The 23,282-nt window shown below is 42.2% G+C and overlaps 1 protein-coding gene across 2 annotated transcripts in view; it reads left to right on the forward strand.

Annotated features, from left to right (window-relative positions):
- The window catches only part of prkcab (protein kinase C, alpha, b), a 123,448-nt gene that overhangs the window by 61,583 nt on the left and 38,583 nt on the right, over positions 1-23,282 (forward strand). For both annotated transcript variants that reach the window (XM_085403833.1, XM_085403834.1), the window contains exon 4: positions 21,470-21,581. In XM_085403833.1, coding sequence (XP_085259959.1) covers positions 21,470-21,581 — 112 coding nt within the window. The remainder of the gene's footprint in view (positions 1-21,469; positions 21,582-23,282) is intronic.

A 23,282-nucleotide genomic window follows, 5' to 3' on the forward strand; every position in this document is an offset into this window, starting at 1 on the left:
AAAAGGAAAGGTATTGTTGTACTGATAGAATCTACACAGTAAAAAAAATAAATCTACACCAAACAGAGATTAAACATTTAACAAACATCTAATAAACATAAATTATTAGCTAAATTAGGCAGAGTGAAATATCCCTCACTGAGACCAAAAATTATGATCAAGTATCTAAAATGTTTGTATACTTTAGCTGTAACCTGGTCTTAATGGTTTTAGATCCTATGAAAAATTATGTTGTGGTAACATTTTGGTGGACTTAGTACAGTACTTACCTCCTGTGTTTTTCACTTGGTTGGATGTTGTTAAGGTTTTTGGAACTTTTTTACCCTTTAGTTTTCAGGGTCAAGGTCAGAGGTCAAGTTTTCTGAAAACCTTGTGAATGCGATAACTCAAAAACAAGGTGACATACTGTAGGATTTTCAAATTGATACCGTACGTGAGTCTACTGGGAGGCTGAGAAGTAACACTGATAATTCCCAGTATTTTTTATTGTATAATGGAAAGAATTCTGTGATCATCTGCCACTGTTATCTTCTGTAAATGGCTTCACAAGCATGTTCTGTATGTAATGGATTTGCTTTAGGCCTAGAGACCACTCTGCAATCATCTAGCAACTGTTGGAGGCAGTCACTGGTAACTGTTGTGAAATTATTTGCCTCATTAATTCAGTGCAAGAGACTGGTCAGTGCCCCCCTGGTAACAACTAGCTGCTAGACAAAGGTTGGAAAGTGGTTGCTAGCTTTAGCGAGAATGAAATTGGTTGCCAAGAGTGATATGTTGTTGCACTGAAAACCTCCTTGTGATTGCTTTGGCTATTAGCAGGTTGCCGCGGTTACCAGTAGTTTGCATGGAAGACAGAGTTGTCTGCAAACACTTGGCAGCGACTCGTTCAGCTGTGAAACCGTAAAAGAGGCAACACAAGCTGGAAATGGAGAATGTTTGCCTTAAAACTAAAAGTTCTGCCTTTCGAAACGCGCACACCAGGTTCGTCGTAAGCAGACGCCTTAAAAATGCAAATACCCATACATATATTCAACTTTAGACCTTTTGCCTGCTTAACTGATGAAGATGTAACAAACAAACAACCATTACCTACCTATGAAATACGCTTCTGGGCTGTGCAGAACTGGTGAACCCAAACATATACAGACAAGGGGAAGGCAGGGTCATTTATTGTTATAGGAAAGAACAAAGACAGAAAGAGAGTCATTCTAGAAGTGGCAAAAGGTCAGGCTGACCTAGAATGGGATGTTCGAGGGGAGTCTAAGGCTGATGTGACATTTTGAGTCAGTTGCCCAATTATCTCTGGTTCACTGAAAAAGAGTGGGCTATAAATAAAATATGCTATTCTCAAATATCAAAACATATCTAAGGATCAGAACATATATAACATCTATAACTGCAGATCTATCTCTAGTAGAGTGCAAAGGCATAGGTCAAGGGTTCATTTCATATCACCAGTGATATGCCCCTACATCTAATCACGTATGCATAAGCCAGCTGAGGATGTTCCCATATCTCTAACACCTCGTGGATTAAAACCCCACTGACAGCTGTTGATCTTTTGGCTTCATCCTTATGATGCATAACTCTTAGATGACCTGAAAGCTTTCAGTTAGCCGGTCATTTGTAAGCTGGATATGGCAGCAGTGTGGTTGGGAGGAGAGCTGCACATTCAGCAGTTGTACTGAGGAAAGACAAAGATGCAGAGAACAGCTGTGTTGCTTATGTAATTGCAGAGAGTAAATGGTACGCACATAGACAATCAAGTGGCGCGGCGCTAATCATCAGCTTTTTGGACGCTGGACAGAAACATCAGGGGCCAAAGTGGTCTCTCTGCCAGCTACAGGGCATCTGACATAATCCTCACTCACACATGTTAGTGCATGCAAGATGATCGCAAACACACACACACACACACACACACACACACACACACACACACACACACACACACACACACACACACACACACACAGCCTGAGTGTCACAGGGTTTAGTACACACACACAGCCAGCATAAGGAAGGACAAACAGAGCATCTGTTTACACATTTACATGTCAAACACACGACAAACTAGATCAGAATTCTCTTCGCTTTAGAAAATGTAAAGCAGATTTTTTCTTTACTTTAAATCCCATATATATACAACAGTCTGTAATGGATTTGTATGTGTATCTTAAGCATTTTTCATGAAATATAATCAATGTGGTGACCCAGGTTTTATTCAATTACAGGGAAGATAATAACTTTTTCTTTTAATTTATTAAACTGCATTCCAGTTCTCTGCTGAAGACCAAGTGCCGTTAATGCAAAGGCATTTTAGGTAAATATTAAATTTTCAAAAACTGTTCAAACAAAACAAAATATCTGTTTTTTTGTGTGCATTGTACTAAAGTACAGTTCTCTGGGCTTCAATATGCTTTCGTGTCAGTCAATTCTAAAGTGACTTGTAATCTGCAGTCTTATATTCTTATACTTATATATTCACTGTTACATGCAGGCTGCCCTTGTGCTCATCATGTAGGCAGGTATTAGAAACTAGTACCCAGCTAGATGTTGACTGTGTCTGCTCAGCGTTTGTGGTGCACGGTGTTTTTAGAGCTTTGCCTGGAGATGAGAAACCAACACACTGCCAGTAAACCACAACGGTGACTTTGCATCAGGGCAAAGAAACAAAGAGATGAATCTGTGTATAAATCTCTGTAAAGCAAAGATGAGATACAGATTCATCATTTTCTGCAGGTTCATCACTATGAGCGACCCCTTTCACACTGTCACATTGTTTTCTCTATTACATTTTATGCTTAGTTATTATAAAAATATCGGTTATAGCCATTTTCAGTCGTTCATTTGAGTGACAAATAGGATTGGATACCTGTATTTTTATTGTGCCTCCTACAGAAAATAGTACTTTGTGTTTAGAAAGAGTGTGTGTGTGTGTTCACACATGAACATGTGTACACTCTCCTTAGTTGTGAAAGTGCAGCTTCTTCTTTTCTGTTGTTTATATTGTGCGATGGTTAAATATAGTTTCCGTGTGAGATGGCCACCTGGGGCCCGTCCTGCTTGGATTCAGTGGCGATGTTGCAGTGATTAACGGGCAGGTATGTTAACAGCCAGTTGTCCTGTTCTCCTGCAAGTGAAAGCTTTAATAAACACACCAGGGGAACTAGGGTAAAAGTGGGGGCTGCTATAAAACATTGTGGGAAGCCAGGTGATAGATGACCTGAAAAGTTTTGTAACTTTCCCCTTTTCTTAAACTTTTATGACTTTATTGTAACAGCTGGCCTTTTCTGAGACTTGGTAAGCCAATTTAAACCAGTCTGGTTGTGTGGGTATTTTGAAACACTAACCCCCATCTATTGGATTGCATTTTACACAAAACGGCACCATACAGATTCAAGACTGGCACATTCCTTGTTATCCAAGTTCACTGGCATGCATAACACATCCTCTCTGTGATAATGTATTAAAAGAAAGGACTTAGTAACTCTGTTTTATTTCCCTGATATACAAAAATCCTGTTCAGGCTTCCTTATCATTTAAAACTATAACAAATGTTCAGTGCCCAACAGAACAGGCTAACAACAATAATAAACTTGCCAAGGCTGTAAATAGTCACAATCTGTTCAGGTAACCTACAGCTGCCGCCCACTATGCTAGTTTTCTGTGTGTATACAGCCGTATTAAAAGTACTGCTTCAGTAGACTAACACATGCAGCTAAATCCAGCCAAGACTCTATGCAAAACTGCAAGCATGGATACATGAGCAATTCAGTCAGCCAGAGCCTGACATTGTACATCTGCAGGGCCAATATATCAGTCGATATGTTAGTATGCCGCTAAATAAAAATTAAAAAAAGTAAAGAGGTGGGAGAAACGTTGTTCAACTATATTATCAGAGTCATAATTTGTTCATCAGGGATGCTCTGGGGTTTTTCACTTGTTATGATAATAAAACAAGATTGTTTTTACATTTGTAATCACTCATAAATAATTTTACATAAAAAATATTCATCTGTGTATGTTTTCTGTGTCCAGACACAGAGTAAAAGGGGTGTGCTTGTCCCTCACCCTATTTGAAGAGGGTGGCGTTTGTTTGTGATAACTGTGTTGAACAAATCCACACTAAAGCTGAAAAGTCCATCCTGTCCACAAGTCTTCTTCTGACACGTTTATTTTATTCTTTAACGTTGATAAAGTCCGTACTTGCTGAGTGAGCAGGAACCCTCAGCAGAAGCAAGTCAGCCAGTAAAAATGCAGCTGACGCAGTGGTATGACTTAATTGGTCTGATTGTTTTTATTTTTTATTTTCCAAGCGAAGCAAACTCAGCTCCCTGCTTATCTTTTTGGGAATGTAATACAATCTTTCACCACACATCTATAGAGGGGCGCTGTTTGACTCAGTATATTACACAGTTGAGTCTGCTGTGACGAATGAGAAACGGGTAACAGCAACAACAGATAACAGACAGAAGAAGAAGAAAAAGAAGAAGACTCATCATTAAATCAATTATTATTAAATTAAAATGATCTAAGAGGGAAGTGCTGGCAGCAAACAGTGAGAGACAGTTTGATAGATATTCTGAGCCAGTAACTAATTGTCTGCTTCTTTTTTTTTTAACATTATGTTTATTAAAGTTTTACATATATACATATATAAAGTACACACACAAACAAATTTACACAATAAACGAAACACAAGGTACATTCAATGAAAGCACTTGAGTCCATGAGACCTCTGACAGATTTTAAAGAATAATTTTCAGATTGCAGCATATGGTTGTGGTCCTGTACAGGGAATAGCTAGGCTGTCCCTGTCTCACACAGTAAACCAGATAGATCTTTATTCCCAATATACTGGATGTAGCGCCCCCAAATTTTCTGGAAAATTTCTTGTTTATCTTTTAGAGTATATGTAATTTTCTCTAATGGTAAACATAAAGACAATTCTTTGAACCAATGTGAAATACTTGGTTTGCCAAGACTCCTCCACGTTAGAGCTATCACTCTCTTTGCTTGTAGTATTCCCATGTTTATGAAGATTTTTTCAAAATGATCTATGTTACACCCTACAGGATATAATCCCAGTAGGAAAAGTTTGGGATCCATCACAAGTTTAATTGACAAAATCTCCTTTATGATTGCTCCAACCTCTTCCCAAAACTCCTTTATTTTTGAATTGTCTGCTTATTACTGGATTATTTTTAGCTGTACCTGCACTCTAAAGGTCTTTTCTTTTTTGTCCCAGCACAGCACTGTTGTGTTTACTGATTGGACATGGTACTATCTGTTTAAAGACAAAAGGCAGAGCGACTCTGATTCTTGGCATTGTTGCTGGTGCACCTTTTATTTAGAGACTCCTCTCTTATGTTATTTTAAATAACTGGAAGTGTTCATGAAAATTTCACAGAAAGAACCGTTTGCTTCTTTAGGTATGGGAGCAGTTTATTTCATGTGCTCAGCTTTTCTTTTTTTCTTTTTCTTTTTACAACTATACCCACTGCTTATGTGACTCCACATTCACTGATGGGGGCCACGCTTTGGTGGTGTTTCGGCTGGTCGCACACTTCTCAATTTTTGTAACCTTGTGCAGGTGGTGCGACTGGTGACGTTCAGGTCGAAGACATGGGATTCCCAAATTATAGAGAGGGAGATGCTGCAACAGCTATCGAGGAAAAAAAAGTGACGTTGGAGATAATGTGCCCTTCAGAGGGCTCATTCCAGGGATGGAATTGGTTCCCTAATGTTCAATAATAGAATAACAATGTGAACTCAGAAGATATTGGACATATCTCCGCCTTTGTTCTTCTTCTTTTAGCTGTTCCTATTAGGGGTCACCACAACAGATCATCTGCCTCCATGTCTTCCTGTATCTTCCATCCTCCTCTGTCACACCAATCCTGAATCTTCTCTGAGGTCTTCCTCTTTTCCTCCTGCCTGGCAGCTCCATCTTCAACGCCCTTTGTCTAATATATCCGCTATCCCTCTTCTGCACATGTCCGAATCATTTCAACCTTACATCTCTAAGTCTGTCTCCAGATTGACTCAACCTGAGCTGTCCCCCCGATGTACCTGATCACTCCCAATGAAAATCTTAAACTCTGCCACCTCCAGTTTGGCCTCCTGTCTTTTGGTTAATACTGTCTTCTCTAAAACCCACAACACAGCAATCTAACATATAGTCTGCAAACATCATCAGAGACTCCTACTGGACTGCATCAGTCAACCTGTCCTCACCACAGTCCTCGATGTGCTGAAGCAGTAGTTGTCTGTGTTTACATATTGCATGTAGGCATAAGTGCAGGCCAGATATAGGCACAGTGGATTTCTGTTACACTAAGTGGGATTCTCCACTACCTCTCGACAAAGTCAACTATCCTCTGAACAACTCATCCTCTCTCACAGCCATTTAGCTCAATTACCAATGAGCCGAGATGGAGCTATCGCCACCAGTGTCTCCTAATGGAGCCTGATAACTGCTGCCGCAGAGACCCCTAGTCATATGGAGGCGCAAACAGGAAGTGATGATACTCTCACAGGTTAAAGACCCCGCTTTGGCCTTTGTGCGAATTGAAGCAACAAAGGACTGTAGCTACAGTTCATGCCACAGAAAGGGCAACCCACGCGCATATAAAAGCAGGCCTCATATCCTAGTCAATCTAATTAAACGCTCTGTTTGATGATGAAAGTTGGGTTGTGATGAAAGCGTGTGCGCGGCTCAGAGGTGCAGTTTGAATGGATCTCAACACTAGATCTGCTAATTAGATAGCAACGGGAAAGGATTAAGGGCCGAACACCTGTGTCTGCTCGGTTTGATTTTACTCTGTACTCATTTTACTCTGTGTGTTTTATCTGTGTGTGTCTACACATTTAGTTCTTAAGTAAAATTTGGTCTTATATGTGTTTAAAAACAGAATGCTTTCATTTGCAATGAAGTTTTTATTTGAAACTGACAAACTTGAGCCGTGCTTTGTTGTCATTTTAAACTTGCTCATATTCATAAATATCATCAGTGCCCTGGCCTCACATACAGCCTTATACTATATACAACAGAGTCAATGAGGCAGTTTGTTCATCTCCAACCAGGCAGTAATGTGAAGCGTGGATTGAGGACACGATCAATAGTTCTACGATTATGAGTGTAACGAGCGTGTGATGGCTCTGTCGTTCGTGATAAATTTCCTGTGAATATTTCTGAGGCATCATCTGTGATGCATTATGCCTTGGTAAAACAAGTGAAGATATATAGGGAGCAGACATTTGCAAGGATCACTTGTGAACAGTGGCTGTATTTAGTTTCCAAGATGAGTGGCTGCCTTGTTCTACCAACTTGAGGTGGGACAGTCCAGTCTAAGCTGTTTTTGATCCTTTAATCCTCCTATTTACAGTACTATGCAAAGGTTTTGCAAAGGTCCTTTGTATCCAAGGAGAACTTTTAAAAAAATGGTTTCTTTGGACATTGGCTGCATGAATGTGCAGATAATGACAAAGACAACACAGGTATAAAATATAATTTTTTTTGGACCAACAGGATAAAGAACTATTAGCAAAAACTTTTACATATCTCAGCATAGGGCTGTTCGATATAACAATATATATATCAGATGACGATATAAAAACGTCTATCGTTTCCTATTACGCTATTGTTTGTTTCGTAAAATAAACTGTTTACAGCAATATATTTTCAGCTTTTGATGGTCACTGTAGTGGCTATATTAATTTCTTAAAGTTCTCTCTTTCTCTTATATTTAATATAACAACAGTACGGACAGACAAGCGCCTGTTTTTACGTGCTGTCGTTAGCAACAATGATGGTAAAACCATCGCGTGGCTCTGCCGTCCGCTTGTTTGTTTTTCACGTAACACTTTCACAATAAAGCTCAAGCTCCTGTTGAGACTTTTCCAAATAATCTGAATCATGTGAAAGAGTATGCAGAGAGTTTACAGATGAGAAGCAAAATTCAGAGACATCAGGTGCTAAAAAATAAGCCTTAGACTCAAACTTCGAAAGAAAGTGGTGGCCGTTACAACTTATGTCTAAAAATGTACAGTTTCATGCATCGGTTAAAACACTGGACTCCAGGTAAAGGATGCCCAGCTGAAAACACTTCACGCAAGTCGAGTTGCCCAAGAGTCACAGAATTTACAGAAAATGTTACATTTTTGTGATTTATATCGTTGTCAGGACGATAAATGTCTTATATCGGGATATGAGATTTTGGTCATATCGCACAGCCCTGTCTCAGCATGGTGTGCAGTGCATCCTTAAGACAATTTGAGGAAACTGGACAAAACAGTGAAGAATATAAAATATAATAGAATAAAAGAATATAAAATGTAATGGCAGACCCAAAAGGTGATAGAGAGAAGTAAGACAAGAGGGACAAGATAGGAGAGAGCAGAGAGGAGAGCCGGAAAGGGGCGCCCGATCTGGCTTCCCACACCTCCCCGCTGGATCGGGCTGTACGCTCTACCTCCCCACTGCCTCCCAGAAAAGGGAAGAAGAGCAGAGGGGAAAAGAGCGGAATATTTCTTTTCTCTCGCGGTTAGCTGACTGCCTTAGCTGCCCAAGTGCTGTCAGCCCTTTTTAACCATAGCCAGTGACTGGTCCTCTCAGCAGTGTTAGCTAGTTCTCTTATAGCCTGCCGTTGCGCCTGTCCTCTGATCCCAATCTCTCTAAGCAGTTTTGCTGTTGTACTGGCAACAAAGCCCCTGCACCCCACTTCCACCTTGATCTTCCAGCCTCTGTCCTCTGCCTCAGCTGCCAAGTTGGCATACCGCAGCTTCTTACACTCAAACGCTTCCTCAATTGCTTCCTCCCATGGTACCGTCAGCTCAGTGATGTACGCAAGTTTTTGGGAGTTAGACCAAAGGACGAGGTCTGGTCGCAAAGTTGTTGTTACGATCTCTGTGGGGAAAAATTAGCCTCTGTTCCAAGTCTGTTTGCATCTGCCAATCCCTGGCAACCTTCAGTGGGCCCAGATCTGGGTTTGAGGGGCTTGTCCTCAGCTTGTCTCCTTCCCGGACAAATGTTGATGAAAACTGACGCTCCTCTTGGTTTATGAAAGGTTGAGCGATGATGGATTTTCTTTTGGGCTCAACTTTCTCGGCTAGACACCTGAGAACCTGGTTGTGTTTCCATATGTATCAGCCCTGAGTAAGGCTAGTCCTACAACCAACCAAGATGTGCTTGAGTGTTGTGTTTAGAGGTCAGACGAGAGGTACAACTGTAAAACACTGCAGATGCTCTGTAATGGTTTAGGGCTCCAGTCAGTGGTGTTAAGGATCTTCTCAGAATTTATGGAATTTATGAATATAGAAAATTATCATTAGCACTATGCAAAACTACCTGGAATGCATATGATTGGCAACAGCTTCAATTCTCAGCATGTCAGTGATCTCAAACATGCTCCCAATGCAGTAAAGGCATACCTGGATAAAAAAAAGCACACTGCAACACTATCAGTCATGGATTGGCCTCCTCAGAGCCCAGACCTCAACATTACTGAAGCACTGTAGGATTGTAGTCATCAGGGTGTGGTTAACTATGTGATCACCGTGGATAACTACAGAAATGACGACACTTCCACACAATATAATCTCTGTAATCTGCTTTTTCTTCTCTTCTCCTTTTTATTTTGCTTTTTTGAAAACAGATTAAGAGTTCCTTAATCAGGAACAGCAACCTGAAGTTTAAATTTGTTTTAGAGGTGCTTAACTTCTACATTATAGCTTTTTATAAAGCTTTTTATAAAAGCATTTTATTGCAGCGCTGCTCTTTCAGATTATTACATGCACCTTGGATAGGTGCATGTAATTAACTGCAGGCTGGGTGTATAATAATGCTATAAAAGTAGACCCGGAAGTATGGGGGAAGACTGGTAATTGCCAGGTTGATGGTCTGTTAATCAGGCTGTTATTTTAAACTCTTCTCACCACATCAATCATCTACAACAAGAAAATGATACCGAAATAGTAATAAAGAAGAAAACCTGATGTATAAATAACCTAATACAAACCAACAGTTTTCTTCAGAATTTGTAATTTCACTTTTGAAACATCTTTTTTTAACGGATTATGTTTCTATGACTGTTCTGGTAATTTCACTGGTGTGCACCATAAGCCATATGAGACGCTCAAGACTAATAAGTCTTCTCATGGCTTCAGCTAGATATCCAACTGCACAATTCATATTAAAGAATCACTGGAAAGTTGCTCTCATTGCTCTCTATACCATTCCTCACTAATGAGCTTGTTCGCACACTCCCGGTGTGTGTCTGTGTGCCTGCGTGAACGCATGCAGCAGTGCATCCTTTCATGTATGCGAGAACCATGATATACTAATGCTTTTTGATGTTTGAATCTCTAAAAAGACCAGAAAGGCATGTAATCAGAGGAGGCACACAACAAACGACGCATTGACGAGACGTGTATTATGCTGCCGCTGGAACAGGCAGGCCATGGGGTGAAAACACCCTTACACTCCATCACTTCATATAACATCAGGGAGCTCGGAAATGGCAAAATACTGCAAAATAAAGTCTCCATGAAGCAACCTCGGGGCTAACATTTTTTAAATACAAATATCCTCCAGTATCTGTTTAAAAATTTCCACTTTGGATTGCCTGGCTGTAAATCGGTCTTTAACATAATGCGGCTTACAGAGGGATAGTCTGATAACAATGGTCCAGTAAACACTCAGGAGCTGCAGGTGGAGAGAGAGAGAGATGGGATAGCTCTAATTAAATCAGTGATGGATAGAGGTACCTTTACAAGCATGATTTGAAGATACAGATGAACCCGGAGACAGCAAATGCATGCACAGTTGTCACTGTGAGTCTTCTTTGATGGGTGAAACGTTAGCTGGGAGATAATAAAAGCGGCGACATGATAAAGAGCAACTCATTATGCTGTTTTTAAATCAGCAGCGCTTTCTAGTTTTCAATGACCTTTGACAAGTTTTGGGTTTTTTTCCCCCCTTTTATCGCCTGACCTCCTTCTCTCTAAGTCTTATTCTGCTCGTCTCAAGTAGTTTTTCTGCTGTTGATATAGCGCGTGTCAGCTCTGCCGCCCTCTGTCCTCTGTCTTCTTTTTCTTTCATACTGAGTCACGGCTTCATTATTGTTTTTATCAGTGATGACAGATTAGTCCCTGTGATACGATTGATTGCTTGAAGCAAAACCCCATCCCAGGACTCGGGTGGCTGTCAGGGTTTGTATCTGTATAGTTAAGTGTGTGCGTGTTTTATGCATGGGTGAATGAGAAAGAGGGATAAAGTCAGTGTGAACTGGTAGACAAGTTACGGTTTGGTGATCGTATTTGATATGGCAGTACTAGAACTGTAATTTATTTTACTCACGATGACTAGAAATCCTAAAAGAACCCATGATGAAGCATATATTTCTCAGTCCAAATCTTTATTCCATTTGTTTTAATATGTGGTATGATTCTGGAGAGTTCTGATGACTCTAGAGTATGTGTAGGAGCACGGGGAACAGGAAGAGGGGAAACTCAACAATGATGCTCTGACAAAGACGAGAGGAAAGACAGGATTATAACCCTGGAGTGGGAACAAGAGACAGGTGAACGCAATTCAGTCACACAAGCCTAAAGACTGGTCTGCGACTCCATGGCAACCACTAAAGAGAAGGGTGTTTATCCCCACCGTTTGGCAAGTGGGGGTATACACGTTAAGTGGTAACTTAGATTTCAAAAGGCTCAGCTTTTACTTTGAATGCGAATGGTGTCTGTTTACATTTACTCGTTGAGTAGTTGGCGAGTTTTCCCTGAGAAAGTCGCTAGCAACCTGCAAGCAACCAAAGGTACCAAGGGGGTTCTTGATGCAGCACCTTCTCTGCAGCTGAAACATGCTTTTTTTCCCCCCCTTCTAGCGACCAGTTGCCAGCTGTTTTCTTGATCTGTGGGCCTGAGACCTCCAGTGAAACTCATGTTTGATTTAGACTTTTGCGATGAATCTTCCAGCGTGACGTCGGCCACATGAGCTATGCAAGCTTCCCACATCATTGTCATTACTATTCATCACATGAATGGCTGACGTTCATGCTTGTGCTGGTGCACTATGTGTTAATTACCTTGTGGTTGTGTCCTGGTGTTTGGTAAGTGGTGCCAGACGTGATAGAAACAAGTAAAATGTTGGGATTTATTTCTCCCCCCCTTTGGGTCCTCGCTTTTTTTTTTTTTTTTTTTTTTTTTTTTCTAACTGACATCAGAAACAGCAGTATGCGACATTACGTGATGGCAGAGCTTCAGTTCATCCTTTGTCATTTTTTTTTTTTTTTTTTTTAAATAAATAGGACAGGGGGAATGAATGAGAGAAAGAGGGGGAGAGAAAGAAAGAAAACCCAAGGGGAGAAGAGACGGTGAGAAGGGGGGGGAAGAGAGAGAAAAAAAAAAAGAACTCCTGGGTCACCTGTATGGAGAAAAAAAAAAAAAAAACAAACAAAAAAAACAAACAGAGGAGACAGCAAACAACAAAGAGCAACATAATAATAGAGAAAACAAAGCACCATCACAATAAACTAGCTAGTCATAGATATCAATATTTACTAAATAATAAACGATATTGTGCAGCACGCAAGATAGACAGCGCACAGTGTGCTTTGAGGCAGCAGCCAAGAAAGCTTTAGTCCGCGTCTGTGAATACCCATGTGTGCATACCTGTGTGGATCAGCATGCTTGCATTCCAAAGGTTTCTCCATGTAATGATCTGCTAGGGAGTGTGGGGGGGCCACAGCCCCGTCCTCCAGGGTGTGAAGCGGGTATGGAGGAGATCAAAACTCCAGACATCCAGAGGCCCCCAGAACACAAGAGACCATGGAAGACCAACAGAGGGGCAGCCGCGCCATGCCCTCCTGGGTTTTAATTGCACCTTAGAACACATATGCATCAACACTACAATGAGCGGGTGGAGGGAGGTTTGGAGTCTTCTCCCACCCCCATTCTCTGCGGCCTGCTGGAGCGGGAGGGCTAGTAGGAGGAGTTGGCCGTCCGACTGCGGTCTGGGGTGTGGGGCCTCCCTGCTGCTGCGGAGTCGGGGTGGTCTGCCTCTCCCCACCGCAGGGAAAAGGGTAACACCACCTGGGTCTGGGTGCAATTCCCCCTTCCAGGGGCAAGGGTACCTAGACCCGGTTTGTAGAGTACGCTTGGGGAGTGTGATTGTGTGTACAGCGTCTCTTTATGTCTGTCTCCACGTTGGTTGAGTGTGGAGTGAGTGCATATGAGAGCATGAGGGTGGGAATGGATGTTTGTGTCTGTGTGTGCCTGTATGTCTGTGTCTATATGTCAGGTTGGGTATCAGACGCCACCTCTCTGGGGACACCTCAGGCCCTCCAAGGTTTGGAGGCCTATCTCCACCCACCACCACTTCCCCTGCCGGTGGCGGACTCCCTCAGGTGTCGGTGTGTTGGTGGTTCTTTGTGTCTGGGGGTGGGCGTCCGGGTACACACCGGCTCACTCCTTGGCGGCCGCTTGTCGGGGCCTGGGGCCTGGGGCTCGCTCGGGCCCCCTTTGGAGGTGGGGTGCCCCCGGCCTCTCGGCCTGGGGCTTGGTCACTCAGGCACAGCTGGGGGCCGGCGGAGCTCACGGGCGCGTCACTGCAACTCCCCCTGACTTCTGCTCCGCGGCTGCTGGGCGAGCCCTCATCTGGGACTCTCCTCAGCTCTTACTGGGTCCTCGCTTTTTGTCGTTATATTGACGCCATGTTTGCAATTCCTTGGAGGTCCAAGTCGGATTATGATGTGAGGTTTCAGAGGGGTTTACAATTACAACATACCTAGTGTGCAGATTTAACACAGAAAAGAAAAAAGTGGCAGGAAATGGACAAATTGACTGTCCTAAACAGGCCAGGCACAACGGTGGGCTGCACTGATGTGACGAGTGGTTACATTTCCAGGGAGGCGGCCGTGAGGTTACAGTGCAGGGTTTCAGAGGGGTTTGTGCATGTAGCTTTAACACAGAAGTATAAATCGCCTCTGGCAGACAATCACAGCAGAGGCAAAGGAACAAAAGCAGCAAGTGAAATCAAAACAAGACACAAGAGAAAACTAATCTTTAAAGTAACACTGAGACATGCAGTCAGAGACAGGGGAACCACAGGAAATACTAGAAACACAAACAAATAGTGAACACATATAACGGAGACAAAATAAATTACACTAAATACATTATAAAAGATAATTCCTGCAAAAGTTTTTCACCCCTTGCCTCTCTGGGCTTCCATACCTTTTAATCCCAGCTTAAAATGTTTTCTTGTGCCTTTGATTCACTTTGACTGTCACTGTGGATCGTCCCTCTGTGTAAATAGTTGTCTGGGCATTGTGTACGCCAGCCAGTTCACTAAAGCCCACGGTGGCTTGAATGTGGAAAGTCTCAACTCTTGGCCTGGAGATTTGGTATTACTTTGATGCAACAAACCCGCCCACCCACAAACACACTCGCACACAAACGCTGCTCAACTTTCTCTCTGCCATCGTTCTCCTTTTTTGTCCATGTGTCTCTCTTTGTCTCCACATTGGTAGACCTCTATCTTTTTTTTCCTTCTATTATTTCTATTTCTATTAATTCTTCTTTTGCGCTGGTTTCTCTCCTTTTTGTTTTTCTGGTGCTCGTACCATCATACACACTCTAACAGACAGATGCGCACACAAACACTGAGGCACACTCATTTTAATGCAGTCACAGAGTGCAATAAGCAGTGTGTGCCCTTCACCATCGCGGGTCAGACTAGCGCCTGTTCAGCCGAAGCTCTGGGCAGTGTTTGTTTGGGCGAGCCTGACAACACTGGTTGTTTTGGGTTCCACTCTACCGGCAGAGAATAACTGATGATTCTCTCAGCTAAAAACAACCCTGCGCAGTCCTTTCTTTCACCTGACCTTGAGCTTGGAAGAAAAGGGAGCATTTCATCACGTGTATCTGGCTATGAGATTGGCACTCTTTCTTTTCTTCTTCTTGTTCCTTTACTTCTAACCAGACTCTCTTCATAGTTGCACAGCACATGCTTAATTTTATTAAACCTCCTTCTCTCTTTCTCTTAGTTTTTTTTCCTGCCTGCTTTCAATCTATCACTGCATTTTCTCCAGCCCGTTATCACCATAGCAACTGTACAGTTGTTCACTTTGTTACCCCAGGTGCCTTTTTCCAACATGCACACAGGCACTCACACGAGCATGCACATTCTTGCATAAACACAGTATGATTCTGGTCTTTTAATTTAATTGTAGTTTCATTGTTTTTCTCTGTTGGTGTTTTTGAGGAATTTAATTCCCCCCAGTGATGTCTGGGGACCGTTTTGCTGTTATCTAGTGTGTGATTGTGGAGCGCATAAATACAAATAAAGAAAATAAATAAATAAAAAGTAAAACGATGAACAGAAAAACAATTCCTGATGGAGCTTTGCTGACTTAAATCATTAAACCATTTCAGTTCTCCAATCTGTTCGTGTTAAAGCGAAGATCTGACATTCAGTTCCGAAGTTTTGCTTCGAGGAGGTTCGTGCTACTTTTCCCAGTAAGAGACCTGCGACTGCAGCGGAGCGCTGAGATCAGACCTGACAGGATAATGGAGTAGGCTGAGGTCACACCTCCTGTCTGGTGAACTTCCTTAACCTCCACAAAGTGTCTCTCTGTTAACCTGGGCCAGGTGAACCTTAAAGAACCTTTTGCTGTTGGTCCCAATTCTCCTGACAAATTTCCCATGGAAGTACTTTTAACTTTAAATTATATAAACACTTAAAAAAGGTTGCCTGTTGATATCACTGTGTCAGATTAGGCAACATGAAAGTCATACGATTCCTGGCAGAGATTCATGGCTGACTACACGCTGCAGCCATCTGGGACTGAGCTGCATCGGACTGACTTTCTTTTGTTCCATCTGGCAGCACCACCCTTTTTTAGCCTTGCCATGTTTTTTGACAGCTGAGGATTGGGCAGCACAGTGCTGCTGTGTTTAGCACTGTTGCTTTATAGTAAGAAGATCCTAGACTTGTCAGCTGCCTGGGGGCCTTCCTATGTGGAAGTGCAGAAAGTGAGTGACCTGGCAACATGGATCAAGATGGGTGAGACTAACTTTTCTCAACTTCCAGGCAGAGCGCGGGATACTGTTGATTGACATGTTTAATGGCAGTAAATACATTAGAGGGTTACCCAGGCAACCATAGTCTAGAATGTCTGCAAGCAAACAGCAGTCGGCTTCAAAGCCCCGAAAAGCGAGTTCCTTCCTCGCTTCCTACATTTGTCTGTATTAGCACTGCAACAGTCTGGCAACCAGCCTCTCACCCCATGACCACTGGGGTGTGAGTCTGGCAACCAGCCTCTCACCCCGTGACCACTGGGGTGTGCTACAGCCCCTCAGTGACCCCCAAATTGCATAAAGAGAAGAAGATGGATGGATTGCTTTATGTTCCACAAAATTAGTTACAGTCACACATGTATGCATGTTTATACATACAACTAGAGTTATTTTGGACAGGGTAAATGATGAGGTCATTGTTTAATAACTTTCCAGCACTGTATTTCATAAATTGGTTAGCAGCTTATACTGAAGAGACACTACTGTCATCCTCTGCTGCCACATGTGCTGCAGACAGTGCCGAGAGTGTTGTAAACAATCGAATCTGAGCAGTTCTGCAGAATAAAGTATAGGATATGATTACCCAAAACATCCCGAACTGGAAAAGTGTTTTTTGCCATCCATCCATCCTCTTAACCACTTATCCAGTTCAAGGTCACGGGGTTGCGAGTCCAGATGTCCAAACGCAAGGGGTGGGGTACACCCTGGACAGGTTGCCAGTCTATCCCAAGGCAGTTTGAAATCACCAATCAGCCTAACATGCATTTGGACTGTGGGAGAAAGCTGGAGTACCCGGAGAGAACCCACACAAGCACGGGGAGAACGTGTAGACTTCACACAGAGAGGCCTCAGCCACCCGGTGGATTCTCAACCCAAATCCTCCTGCTGTGAGGCAACCACTGTTCCACCTTACGTGTGTGGATAGATAGATAGATAGATAGATTATTGTTAGTTATTGTTACTGTTACCTGTTACGCTCTGAGAAACTCAGCAGCAGCAGAAGCATCTTGACTCACCACAGCCAAACCTCCCATTTTTAAGTCCACAGCTCTGTTTGTTAGTATTAATGCGGTTCATCTGATAACACCTTTCCTCAGCACAGTCCTGTATTCAAATAACTGAGAGGGTGTTTGAGGCTAAAAGGATGACCTGTCAAATAGGTTTGATACTTTCAGATGTTTTTATTTTGTGCATTATGCAAGCGTGGTTTTGTGAATTTTATTTTCCAGTGCCTGGGCTCTGTGACTAACCTCCTTACATTTTTGACTGTCTCTTGATGAACTGTGAATCATGTTTTTCATAGCGGCTTCAACAACAATGAAAACTGAGTAGCAGACAAACAAGTCACCTGTAGAACGCCGCTATTGAAAGCTCCAGTCGATGTTGATGTGCATGTTTGCTTCTAAGCGAACAAAGCAAGTACGAATATCTTTCAGTGTTTCTCTCAGCACCCAGCGATGAATGACTTGACACTTTTAAAAGGCCCAGAGGGCCAAAAACCTCTGTGTAAAGAAACAGCTCAGGATTGTTTTAATTCATTATCTGCATCACCAGATGGAAAAGATTAGAACGCGCCGGTGTCATCAGGTAATATTTAGGCAATATTTAATTTTCAGAATTTATACTGGATATAAAATGACACTAATAGAGATTTTGGGAGAGCAAACAAAGAAAAACGGTCCGGTTGAAGCCAGAGAAACAGTTTAACTTTAAAAATAGTGTTATAGACTAACACAGATGAGATCAGAGCCACCACAGTGTGCTGCTGGTGACTTTTACCACTACATGTGATTTGTTTAGCAGCCTCTGAGTTGACAGACCATGAGAGACGGAAAAAAGCAGCTTGATTCAAAGGTGATGTGGAAACAATGGTCCAGCTGGTGAATAGGGATCCCAAGGCTGAACGGGCCAGTCGAAAAAGCCATGCAGTGCTAACGGCAAAGGTTTCCCTGAGATATTAAGGCTTTGTGCCTCATACTCACATCAAGCAACACGGGCCCTCTGACTCTGGTGGAAAAAATGAAAAACATCCATAACTGTGTGTTCACTCAACCAAACTGTGGATTTTTTTTATTTTTTAAATGTGGCAGCGTGGGCCACAATCAAAAGCTGCCAAGTGTGCTGCCTCTTCAAGTGTTTGTACATTTAAATATTATGCATATTAGTGTTTTTGAAACCTAATCACAACAAAGAAAGAAACAACTTGTTGTTCTTTTTCCTTCTTTTTTGGAGATCTGAAACATCTGTACAAGAGAGATCCTGCTAATGGTGTTAGCCATGTTCTATGATTCATGATCGTCTCAAACAGTGTGTAATGTGCAATCGCCTGATTTGCATTGGTTTATACTAGTTGAAAAAAATAATACAAATTAGTCACTTTCGCCAAAAGAAGGTTTTATCTGCACTTCCATCTTCTGTAATGAACATTTGGTGGTGCTTCTTGATGCATGCTCAATCATCCAGGTAAGTAAATCCCCAAAAGTTGATTCTGTTCATCTGGACGTAGCGATGTAGCGACGTAGCGTTTTCAGCATTTTCCCCAATCTTATAAACAGATTGGGGAAACCTGCAGTCAGCTGAGACTGAAGAAGTCACTTGGATGAGTGATGCAACATTTTTCCTACTGAAAACACTACTTCCAGATGAACAGAATCAACATTTTGGGATCTGGTGGTGCTGTGGATACTGCTAATGTTGGTATTGGTATTGGTTTTGAGCAGGAAGTCCAGGTGGGTTATGCTACGTACGCTTAATTTATTCTATTCTAACTTTAAGAGAGGTTTTGGGGCAAGTATGTGGTGATTTTGAGATACTGATGGTGTTATGATGTCTTATATCATCATCTTGCTTATTAGAGATCGCCAGGCAGTTCAAAAGAGAGCCAGAAAGAGAGGGAGAGAGAAATTAGTTTGAGCCTGTGCAAGTATTAGATTTTGGTTATGATGTGCATCTGCACTTATCTGTGCGCCTTCACTAGTACATTGTTCGGAATCCAAGGTTACTAAACACATTATGTTTTCACGCCCTGCCTCTTCCTGCAATCCTGAGTTAAAGACTCGGGCTGCAAGTACATGAGAAAAAAAATACAATTTTATTACAGCCTTAGCTCCTGAGAAGAGTGGGAGCAAAAGCAAAGAGACAGTGACATAGCGTTAAAGAGAGAAAACCTATAAAAGCTTCAGAAAAAGCAAGAAACTTCCTGGGCTCCCTGTCCACAGATTGCTGGGGAAAGGAGTGAGGAAAAAGCTGGATAAAGACAAAGAAAGGCACGGGAACAGAGAGCAGAGAGATGTGAGCTCTCTTCAGTTGCTGTTTGGGTCCCTGGTGTCTGCAGTTCTCTCAGCAAGTCTCTTTTAGGATAAATTCACTGTTCCAACAATTGAATAATGGAGAGGAAGAAGTGTTCATGCAACAATAAGTAGGTAAAAATGGTCTGCAGAATACCCGAGAGAAAAGACAGTCGGGACACAAGGGCCTGACCAAAACGCCATCTTTTTTTACGTCTTTTTTTTTCCTCACAAGAAAAGCCTCGAAGAAAGGCTGGAGGAAAGGGGTAAAAATAGGCATGCTTACTAAAAGAAGAACATGTTAATTAGACTTTTCTGGAACCCTCACGCCACTGAGTCATTCCCCTGCCAATCACACCCTAACGGCTCCCTCCTCTTTCACACACAGGCTTTCCTCCGCCCTCCCTCTGCTGTCATCTCTCTCGCGCTCTTCTTCTGTCATTTTCTTGTTTATCTGATTTAGCGTGTTTGTGGAGAAAAGGGCATTTTTCAATGATGCGGGCCCACGTACTCGGTCAGTGGCCTGGATAATTACACATCCAGCCACTCTGACACATTTCAGAATGATGGAGGCAATGCTGGTGGGGGTTTATCCACCCTCATTTGCAGGCCTTTAATTATAGCTATGTTTATTTTGTGGTGACTGTGGAAATTAGCTAACCTGGTGAACACATTGGAAGAAATGTTGATTTAACATGTTGCAAAGAAATTCTTAAGCTGCAATCCATGTTTTTCTAAGATTCTTGTGTCATAGTTCAGCGGTCCCAACTTTTTTTTGTGCCACGGACCGGTTTAATGTCTGACAATATTTTCACAGACCGGCCTTTAAGGTGTCGCAGACAAATACAACAAAATAAAATGATACAACCAAGTCAAAATCTGTGGTATTTTGTAAATATAATAATAAATGCGAATTCACTGTGTAATTGTGTAACTTTATTAGCAGCGTCCTCCTGAAATGCGCTAACAACATTGAGAGTAACATCCTCCTTTCTGCCCCTTAATGCTCTCTGGTCGCTATGGTAACGTGTAAATATTTCTTTCAAAATAAGACACACAACTACAACACAGGAAAAGACCCCGGGAAACAGAGTTAGCGATAAAAACCCTGAAAACCGTACATTTCACACCCAAGCCTCAACTTTCGCGGCCCGGTACCAAACGACTCACGGACCGGTACGTGGCCTGGAGGCTGAGCGCCGCTGTCATAGTTGATCAGAAACTCCAAGCTTAAAAATTGGCATGTACAATGTATTCAATACTGTTGAGGAAGCTGGTTAACATTGTATCTATCCTAGCATCAGTTACATACAGTACTGTGGCAAAGTCTTGAGCTACCACTGATTTCTTTTTAATTGGGTAGGAAAATGGGGAACTATGTGCAGAGATTTATTGAAACAAGCATACAGTGAAACGCATAAAAGCAAAAGAAGATTTTATACAATTCTAACAAGCTTGAAAGTCGATATTTGATACGACCACCTTTATTCTTTAACACAGCCTGACTTTCTAGTCAGCGTTCTTGTCATTTCCTTAAGTTGTCTTCAGGAATAGTTTTCCAGGCTTCCTTAAGGCCATTCAAAGCTCTTCTTGGGGGTCGGCTGCCTTTTGTTCTTTTCTCTGTTAAGATGATCCCACAGTGCATCAGTAATGTTGAGATCCAGCATCTGGAGAGACCAATCCACGACTGATATGACTGATGTGTTTTTCTATCCATGTATGCTTTTTACTGCATTGGCAGTGTGTTTGGGATCAAACCATTACAAAGCCTACACTGTGTTTTACAGATGGCTGTGGACTCACCCCTCAGGTCCTGTGGCAGCTCGTTGCTGGATTTGTTCTTGTTTCTTTTTTATGTTTGAATGATTCATGGGTCAGTGTTAAATGGATTAACAAATACAAAAATACTCTGAAAATGGTCGTGGTCAAGGACTGAACTGAAAATAAGTGAAAAAGCAGCCAATGTCCAAAGTAAAACTTTAAACTTTCAAAAACTATTGCTCAAGACCGCTTTGAAAAAGAAAGTCAAAATAAAAAGAAATGAGGTGTGACTCGCTGTAATCATCTTACTGTTTTCTGTCTTTGTTGCCCAGGACCCCAGAAGCAAGCACAAGTTCAAGATTCACACATACGGCAGTCCAACCTTCTGTGACCACTGTGGCTCGCTGCTGTATGGGCTCATCCACCAAGGGATGAAATGTGACAGTGAGTATCACCTTGTTCACATGTGTGCATGTGAGCGTGCAGAGCGCGGCCGTGTCAAACACGCTGTGCCGGTTTACGTCCTAGAGTCGCACCTAATGAGAACAGATGGGAATAGGCTGGTACTGTACTACACTCAGACACATCTGCAGCCCAGGCACAATTCACTATCCTGCCCTGCTGAGTCTTCTGTGTGCTCCCATTCTTTCCACCCACGCTCCTCCTTCAAGTCTTCTTCCTTTTCTTTGCATGTATGACCCCGATCCGGCACCATATTTCCCTCATTTAAAGTCTCCTTTCCCTTCCACTTCTTTCCTTCCTTTCCCCTCCACTGTCCCTGGTATTTTCCCCTGATCACTTACTTCCACACCTCTTTTTCCTTCTCCAACAACAAATTTCTCTTTAGATTCTCCCACTTTTATATCCTTCACTGTACATTTCCTGTTCCCTCCTCCCCCCAAAGCCTCTTCATCCATCACCGTGCCTCATTCTCCCTTCCTCTTGTTCTGTCCATCCATCTGTGGGTCTCTGGTGGTGGCCTCATCACAGATGGTAATGGGAGCACACCAGAACAAATTGATGTGGGGAGGCCATCGCTATTACGAGCTGCTTCCCCATCTCTCGTCTCTCCTTGTCTCCTCTCGGCATGTCAGCCTGACAAGCCTGCCAAGAAGAGGAAGGAAGGGAAGAGAGCAGGAGAGACGGATGGAGGGTTAGAGAGAGGAGGACAAAGTGCAGTATATAGAGGGGAAGAAAGGCTGTAAGAAAGTCAGGTGGCACTCTAGCTCATCCCAGGGCGATAATTTAATAATTAAAAACACATTTCTCGTCTGCCTTTTTGATTCGTGACAAAGAGCATCTTTAATTATTAGAATCCAGCAGCCTTTGCTCATGTTGTAACATGATTCAGCACATTTCCTACAACATCCAACCCACTGCTAGTCCGCTGAATGGTGATCTCATCCGCTCACAGGGATTATAGCACATCCATGTGGTGATTACTTATTGATGTTAAAGTACTAGACAGCACATTTGAGAAAGCAAGCGGTGCTTTTAATTACTGCTTTTAACCACTTGAAACAGGCATTTCTGATTACTCTCTGCAATAAATGTTTTGTCATGTTAGCACAGCATACAGCTCTTTGAGGGGCTCTGTCACTGTGATGCCTAAACACAACATGCTTCAATACTCATAGAGAAACTAATTAATATTTCAGTGGAAATATTCTGACTTACAGAGCTTACAAAAGGTGTCCAAACTTGAGCCTTGTATAACTGTTTTATCTGAAAGAGCTGCACTGCTTCACAGGCATCCCCTTTGCACTAGTAGAGTAGCTAAGGGCTTTATCTTTGTCAGTATGTGTCTGAAAGTGACACAACTTACTTTCTTGCCAGCATCTATGTAAGCACAGCAAAGCTTAGGATAAAGTTTAACTTACAATTATTAAATAATCTTGATCTTTTGCTAACTGGAGTAATTCTGTATATCTTCCTGCGTTGTGGTTCTCCTTCTCGAAAATGTATTATTTTTGTATATTTTCTTCAGGGGCAGAAGATGTTCTTTACATCAGCATCTTCTTTAGTATATGCAAATACAGTAACTCCTCTTACCCTAAACATTTCTGTTATATAAGTATTCAACCTCAAATTCAGCAAGTGTTAAATTAGCATTTAGCAATAGCATGAATTGTTGCATGACTGCAC

Source organism: Rhamphochromis longiceps, linkage group LG4, assembly GCF_057381845.1.
Source record: "Rhamphochromis longiceps isolate RC_006_pf linkage group LG4, R_longiceps_female_GT1.1, whole genome shotgun sequence".
Lineage (NCBI taxonomy): Eukaryota > Metazoa > Chordata > Actinopteri > Cichliformes > Cichlidae > Rhamphochromis > Rhamphochromis longiceps.